Source organism: Colletotrichum truncatum (genome assembly GCF_014235925.2).
Source record: "Colletotrichum truncatum strain CMES1059 chromosome Unknown Contig_0005, whole genome shotgun sequence".
NCBI classification, from domain to species: Eukaryota; Fungi; Ascomycota; class Sordariomycetes; order Glomerellales; family Glomerellaceae; genus Colletotrichum; species Colletotrichum truncatum.
Window position 1 is genome coordinate 46,814 of NW_027222402.1, and position 8,191 is coordinate 55,004.

The 8,191-nt window shown below is 43.7% G+C and overlaps 1 protein-coding gene across 1 annotated transcript; it reads left to right on the plus strand.

Moving 5' to 3' along the window:
* Positions 1 to 3,817: 3,817 nt before the first annotated feature.
* On the plus strand, positions 3,818 to 5,083 carry CTRU02_208010 (c4-dicarboxylate transporter malic acid transport; the record flags this gene model as incomplete). The annotated part of the gene is made up of 1 exon (XM_036729231.1): positions 3,818 to 5,083. One exon carries the CDS (start codon positions 3,818 to 3,820, stop codon positions 5,081 to 5,083), a length of 1,266 nt encoding a protein of 421 aa, XP_036579063.1.
* Between the last annotated feature and the right edge of the window lie 3,108 nt (positions 5,084 to 8,191).

The following is an 8,191-nucleotide window of genomic DNA, read 5'->3' on the forward strand; positions in this document are numbered from 1 at the left end:
GGTGGTAGACTTGAAGGAAGCAGTGTTATTGAAAGTAAGAACAAGGAGAGGCAAAGCTTTCCGTAGTTGTTGTCTGAATGAACTTAGAGATGTCCAAAATCTGCTTTCGAAATTGTTAAACAATATCTACTATGTAGGGAGGCGAAACGCTTGTTATATAGACAAGTTATTCATCGTGGTGCATAGTGGCTCAGCTGGTTTCCGTTATCACGAAAACTAAAACTTGACTACTGCTACAGTGGAGATACATGTAGTTTGTGCCTGCTGTGATATGAAAGCCTTAGAAAGAGTGAAAACGAGACCGAGACCGAGACCGATAGAGCTTAGACTATTCAACTAAGATCAACGGGAGAACTATGCCACTGTAAGGGCGGCAGTGAAAAATTAGTTAAGACACACGGTAGCAGTATCCTTAGAACATTTTCTGAATTTGGAAACTTTTAGTTTCGTTTACATCTTGGTCACTGCTGTGGTTGTAGTTTGTGATCTGAGACGGGTGTCAAGCAATGCCATAGGCACTGCCACAGCAATTGTCATCAATCCACCCCAGCCCTTGAGTGGGAAACAATCGTCTCTTTTTAGCATAAGACACTATATTAAAGTATCAATGCGCCTGTTTATAACGAACATTCCAGCCCATCTCAATTCAACTCCAGACTCGGCCCTTGACACACTTCGGGTCAACCATTAAGCTTTCGGAACTGCAAGATGAACCCTCCCGTAACCCGCTATTAGGTCTTGAATAATCTGTTAGTCAAAAATTCAATTCTACTATGATAAATAAGAGAGGAGCCCTGACCTCTCTAGCTGATGATCGCCGAATTTGCAGATGCGCCGGACCGAAGCCGAAGCCAAAATGATGTGATTCCGACCTCTAATCGATCTGGTGATCCCGAGAAGACCACTTGCTAAAGCTTCCCCCTAGATAATATTTCGGACGCATGAAAAGGACGTTAAAAAGAAAACGCATGTTTAAAAAAAGGCGAAGGCATAAATGGTTCGGATAATGTCAGGGCGTCATAAAGATACTTGCTGTTTTGATAGCCACTGGAAGCTCATCCGCCACTACGAACAACTTCCAAAACGATTCCCAATTCATTATTTTGTATAGTATGGTAAGTCATTTTAACGTGACCTAAAAGATCTAAGTTGACTGATACATGGTAATACTAGGAAAGTCATTATCAGCGTGCGGGGTTTTCCTCATCACAATGGCCCCCAAAGACGCTATAAGAAGAGACCCCTGAGTTTAATGAATATATGATGTGAATGCTTGTTTCGATGCTGGTTTGATCGATGGAATTACACTTCGATTTTCTCCTGGGATTCAATGAATATCATCTGGCATAGCCGTTGGAAATTTCACCAATGCTGGTTGGTTATATTCTGGAAAGGATAGACCCAATTTGTGGCCATCATCCAGCTTCTTTGTTGGGTATATATACTTACAAGCGCTCATAGTGTCGCATGCCAGTGTTGATAGATCAACAACACTTGATATTAAGTAGAGGGAAGCCGGTTTATTATTAGGAAGATTGTAACTGTTACTGCAAGTAATGATTTCACAATTAGATAACAAATTGATAAAATATAATCCGAAGGCTAAACTAATCAGATGAGTTACAATTTAACAATGTTTCTGGTATAGTAACATGATAGCTGTTGATTCTGTCACCTAGTCGGAAGTACGATGCCCTACAATTAACGAAGTGCAGCCCCGAAGTGCAGCCTACTTATAATTCGATAGGCCACACGGGTCTTTTGGTCCTGGGATACTGCTCATACACGCAGGTATTCCGGGGACCAAGTGTGTCCTCTTGAGGCGTCTTCCGTAATCGGCATAGTTGCAAATGGCCTTGTAGTTGCCCTAGAGGAAAGCCTGTGGGGTGAAAGCGGTTAGGATTCCGGCTTTGTTTCTATTGTGCACAGCCGATAACCGAGTGGGCAGAAGAAACACCGGATCAGATGTCGCGCACCGTTATTTGATAAATCATTCTCTGTGAGACAATAACAGCTGAAAGATTCTAGTTTTTTCTAATCTGACAACGCAAGGGAACCTACCCCCGGACAGGCCCTGTGGGTCCCAAAAAAAGGCGAGGTTCGTCGATGGTGTAAGTTGTGACGTCATCTACTTCTCTCAGATCAAATTTCGAACCATCAGAACTTTTGTAGGCAGTGATGGTCATAATAGATGGTTTTTTAAAAGTAGCAAAATCACGTATAAGAGAACTTTCACCTGCTTGTGATTTAGGATCTATCCTATGACTTTTAGTTATAAGAAGTTATTTGAACACTTAGCTGGACGTCATGGTGTTCCTGTTTATTTATCAATTAATAGCGTACTTTCAGCACCAATCCTGGCTGTAATTCACAACAAGCCGTATTTCTCACCCACTGACGAGTGAATGCAAATCTAGTTTCCTTTTCAATTAACCTTACGCCGTTCAAGAAGAAGGAAATAATCTCTTCTTCCTTAGCTGCTTTACAAAGAGAAGTCCCCATTATGCTTTAACGTTCCTCTCCGTTTTCTGCTTCTTGACAGAGTTGTGAACCTAGATACATTATGCTATGCAACTGAGTGCCAACTGACTTCTACCGTTTTAGTTAGCTCATGTACTTGGTTAGGTTGCATCTACTCTTTAAAGGTTCTAGGCGTATGAGAGATGCTGAAGATCTCCGTTCCTACAGAAAACTACATCATGACGACGATAGAAAAGGAAATCGCACAAAATATATTCCTTGCCTATTTACTCATCGGACTGCGAAGAAAAAGCAGCCATAAAAAAGGAAAATTCTTAGGATTGGCAAAAACGAGACCAAGTGGCACCCTGTGGGATAATGATACTCAGCAATACCGACGTGAACGATTGAACCAACCTACCTTAGCCAGGAATGATCCGCTTTATCCTGCTTCTGAGAAATCTCCCTTGGACAATCATATCAAAATCCGACCGCCAGCTATATAACGTTCTCACCTGTCAGAGACCCAGGTCCAAAGCTGCGTTAACAAAACAAAGTTGAATCCTAATTTGGTGTTTATCGTGATGAACTCATTGTAGTCTGTAGGTAAATATGTTTGGCCGGATAGCAGGCCCATTATTTGCATAGATTTACCAATTATTCGCACCAAAAGGGGAACTGCCAAAAGTTGTTCTTAAGCTTTGGAATGAAAGTGCTACGCCTGCCATAATTAGTACGGTCAGGTTAATAGAAGCAGGCAAGATGACTTAGTTAACTGAAGCTGGATTTCAGTTATTTAAAATGATATCAACGAATGATCCCTAACCACGCGATGGCATGACAGGAAAGATTCCGTAGGGGCAGAATGTCATCATAACGACATGCCTGCTATTAGTCAGTAATAAGTGCCATTGGTGGAACCTTCACTTAGCTAAGCTCTGCTTTATCGTCCTAGTCTATTAGTTCGAAGTTAAGGTCTTGTGAAGATGTGGCGCCCCTACTAATCATTATCCTTATTGAGTTGAACCAAACACCAGCATCCTATCAAAACCCAGCATAACATAACAACAATGGGTTCCTTGGCGTTGGTGCCGAGTTCCCACAAGGCACGCATCTTGGTTAAATTGTGGATCTCACGGCATGGGACAGCCATGGCATGACGCCATCAACAATCAGTATAAAAGAAGTTAATTCTTACTGTGCATGAAAACCTAAAGCTAATATAAAATGGTGCGGAATGTCATCCTGCAGAGCTAGTGGGCGATATTTGAAGACTTCCGAGTCAAATTTTCATATACTCCGCGGTACCCAACGCTGCATATCATCGATTCGTTAGATCGCTTGCCTTACTGGAAATATGAATAATAACCACCAAACTGGCCACGACTTAGAGCACGGGGTGCCCGACGTTCGTGCCAACAGTAATGGAGACCATCCTGGTGTTGACTCAAGCCAGGACACCCCTCGCCTCAAGTACAAGCCCAAACCGCAACATGCAACACTAATTGAGCGCCTCCACCACTTCACCTGGTCTTGGTTCGCCTGTACGATGTCTACGGGCGCCCTCGGTGTTGTCCTTGCCAACACACCTTTTCGCTTTCGGGGCCTAGACGTCATCGCCAAGATAGTATTTGTGGTCGACCTTGTCCTCTTTACCCTCTTTTGTGTCGCCATCACCTATCGCTTCACCCGCCGCCCGATTGTGGCAATCCGCAATCTACACCACCCAAAGGAGGCATTATTCTTTGGCTCTTTTTGGGTCAGCATAGCATTAATCTTGAACCTGGCGCAGACCTACGGTGTGCCGGTTTGCGGGCCATGGTTGCCTGTGGCGCTGCGAGTATGCTTCTGGACATATTCTGGATGTGCGCTATGCGTGGCCATATTTCAATACACAACATTATTTGTGGCAGAAAGACTGCCAGCTGACAGTGCAATGCCTGCCTGGGTATTTCCCGTGTATCCATTTCTGGTCATAGGGCCGCTTGCGGGAGTGCTCGTCAAGACCCAACCACCGGAGCATCAGTTGTCCATCTGGGTTGGGGCAGTGATGTTTCAGGGACTTGGATGGACGGTGACTATTTTCATGTACGGAATCTATGTCTTGAGGCTGATGAGCAGCCAGCTGCCGGACCCGAGCTCACGGCCAGGGATGTTCGTCAGCGTGGGCCCCGCAGGATACACAAGCGCTGGACTAGTGAGCTTGGGGAATGTAGCACCAAGCCTGATTCCAGACGGCTTCTTATCGGTCAATACCATGAAGGTTGGGGATGTGATCAAGGTGATCTCAGCCATGTCGGGAATTTTCTTACTTTTAGTAGCATTTTGGTTCTTTGCATTATCCGCACTTGCAGTAGCGGCGGCTGCCCTTAGCAAGAAAGAGAAGATGGAGTTTACCTTGAACTGGTGGGCGTTTATATTTCCAAATGCCGGGCTATGTTTGGCTACCATCAATGTTGGTAATGTCTTGCAAAGCGATGGGATCAAGGGCGTGACAAGCGCATTGACTTTGCTCCTCGTTATTGCGTGGTTGGTGGTTGCTGTAGCAAACATCAGAGCTGTTATGAAGGGGAAGATACTATGGGAAGGTAGAGATGAAGATCATGGTATGCGGTTGGATTAGAAACTCAATCGAAATACAGACGTGATAAGATCAATGTATTGTAGATTGTGGAACGAGTTTCCGTTTAAAAGTATATTAATAAATTACTCATACCGTCAATTATTATTTAGTCATTGATGTAAGACTTTATTTTGGCGTGAGTTACCCCGGCTTTCTAATGACACGGGGCTGTTCTTTCACCATATTTGCAGTGGCTATATGCTGCAGTGCTCTGTCATTGTCAAAATCACCCACTTACCCATCTGGATTGCATAGCAACGCGGTGAGTTTTATCTGGAGGAAAACTAACAATGATAGGGCATTTACCAATATGCAGTACAAAGATAGAACACTTGTGACGTTTTGACAATGTCTTTCCGCTTTCTAACAATTCATTAAAGGAAACCAGGCCATTGCTAGAGTCCTAAATAATACCTAGCCAACTCAATTAGGGAAGTGATGCTGGACATTTTTGTAAGCCGACTTGCTAGTACCTAACTTGTATGACCATTGCTAGTGGGCACCTATCACAAAGATTAGCCTATACTGTTATCGGCATGTTCTTTTACACCGGTGCGTTCTTATATAAGGCAAAGGGCGTCTCATCGTTAAGCTACAATTGTAGATTCACACAGTCTTTCCAGGCTCTAGCATGTCCGAATTACCTTTTTTTCATGGCTAAGAGTTCCTCTTCCTACGCCCATACGGGGAGTCCTATGATGCAACAAGACCCTTTTTCTGTAACTTGTGATATCCGATACATGACCGATCGGGAATCCCCGTGATACAATTGTTCCTTTCATTTGCCATCATCCAAGTTGAATTGCCGTCCGTACCAGCCTAAGTTTTCTCAAATCGAATTCTAATGTCAACGTCTACTGGGCCTGTTTTAGGCATATGTAAGTGCATCAGTCAGGGCCAGACTATGTTTCTGCCGTTGTCGCAAATAATCAAACGCTTGCTAGAACTTCGCTGAATTTGGTCAATGGAGCGACCTAGAATTCCTAAAGCTTCTTAAGTCCAATACGGTTATACTGTTCTTGTCATCTATCAAAACACACAACCACTCTCTCCCTAACTCTGATTGCCTAGAGGCTTCTCTTTTAAACCCGATATACCCCTTCTGCAAGCCTCATGACGAGAAGAGCTAACTTAGAGCATTAACTAACCCTAAGTTGCTTTGAACTGTTGCCATGTGTCTTTTTCAACATGGCTTTACCGAAATACGCCAGTAAATTAGCGCAATTTATGGCAAATTCACCAGAACGATCCAGGATTGCATGTTGGCCTTCTTAATATCTACGTCTTGGAAAGGGCAATTACAGTGGAAAGCTTGAATCAGTCCAAAAGTGTCGTCCTGACCGCTAAGTAAAATTCTTGACTTATTCGGGATTATCCGTATGAGAATCAAATACGACAAATTCAAACTTCACAAATCAAGCGTTGAACTTGTCCTGCCATGTAAGGGTTTGTATGGTTTCAAGACAAGCTTGTTCAGTTTGTCGCCTCCTTTATCGAATGTTTGGTGTCACAATAACAAAGATTGAGAACAGTTTACATTGCTGATAGATTACTGACATGTATTTCTCACAATGTATCCCTGTAGCTAATTCACTTTCCTACAAAATGTTGACTTGAGATGTAATTCAATCTCATTAAGATGAACAATCCAATGTCGCTCAAGAGATAGCTTATACATCTGTCAGTCAGGCTGTATCAACTACTGCCTTTACAGGAACTGGCGGTCGATCCTGAGCATCGCGTGTCGTAGCCGCATGGCGTGCGACTGCTGCATACTCCGGATCCGTGTCTGTACCAGACGAAAGCCCCTCATTAGAATCTTTGGTTGTTCTAACTGGTTTTGCTTCCATCGAGGAATTCCAATCATTCTTTTCATCCGCAGCAGCAGCTGAGTTTGCAAAGCTCGGTGTTTTGATGCTGTGCCCATCACTTTGGGCTGTTTTTTCCCCTAGGGGGTTCGATTGATCTGCAAGTGCTTTTTCTCTGAAGTTCTTAATATTTTGGTTGGCTGACAAGTTGCTGATGTACTGTTTTGTATTGCCCAAAGCTGAGTTGACACTTTCTGGTGCTTTCTTTGCCGCATTCATTCCAGTTTGCGATATTTTGCCAACATTCTCTTTAGCTGATGCTGGGGCACGTATCGCTGTACTTTTCGCTCGAGCTGACAAGTCAGAAGCGGTTTCCATGCCTCTCTTAGACACATTTTTGATCGCAGTTTCACTGTCGTACACAGTTTGTTGTGCCTTGGATGACCATTCAGCGGTTTTAGTCGAAGCATCATGAGCAAGCTCATTCCCCTTGGTAGTGGTAAAGCTGGCTAAATCGGAAATCTTTGCTTGGCTATTTTGTGCAACTTCTTTACCTCTATCTGCAGTTGCGTTTACCAGCTCTTGAGCACGCAGACTTGCATCACTGGCTACCCTGCGACCTTCAGGCGAAGCTAAAAGTGGGGCGATAAATATTGAGTTTAACCCCATGAAGGTCAACCAAAAAGGTGAGAGAAAGTGAACAAGCCAGTACAAAGCGCTGACGCTAATGAAGGCCTGGGGACCGTCAGTGTTAGACACATGTATAAGACTGCTAGTTTAAACTGCACCCGACGGCTCACTCACGGCAAATGTCCTTTTCAAATCCTGTCCCAAGACAACTCTCTGGAATTCCACCACAATGTACTGAGTAAAGTCATGGATGTCTTTCAGTGTGGCGTTAAGGGTCGATTCTGGAATTCTTTTGAATTCTTTGGGACGTAGAAGCGCTGACAAAGGGCGAGTGCTGAAAGGACGAGTAACGAACTCCAAAACAGACACCACTGAAGAATTGCTGTCAATGCCTTACTCATATTCAAAAACATCATTGTAAGTGTAAATACCTCCAAGCGTCAACATTCCAACTTTCAGTGCTACTTGGGTGATTGGTAGGTAATGGATCCCAAACAGGACACCCATTACGCCAGTGTAAGCGCCAAGTGTTCGACCGGGTTCTTCCCACTTCAGTTCAATGTTATTAGATTGATCAAAAACATATGCATATCATTACTAACATTGATATACTTATAGAGGCTGTCCCGATGAGCTGCAGTATCTTAAGTGTAAGAAAGGACATTACTTC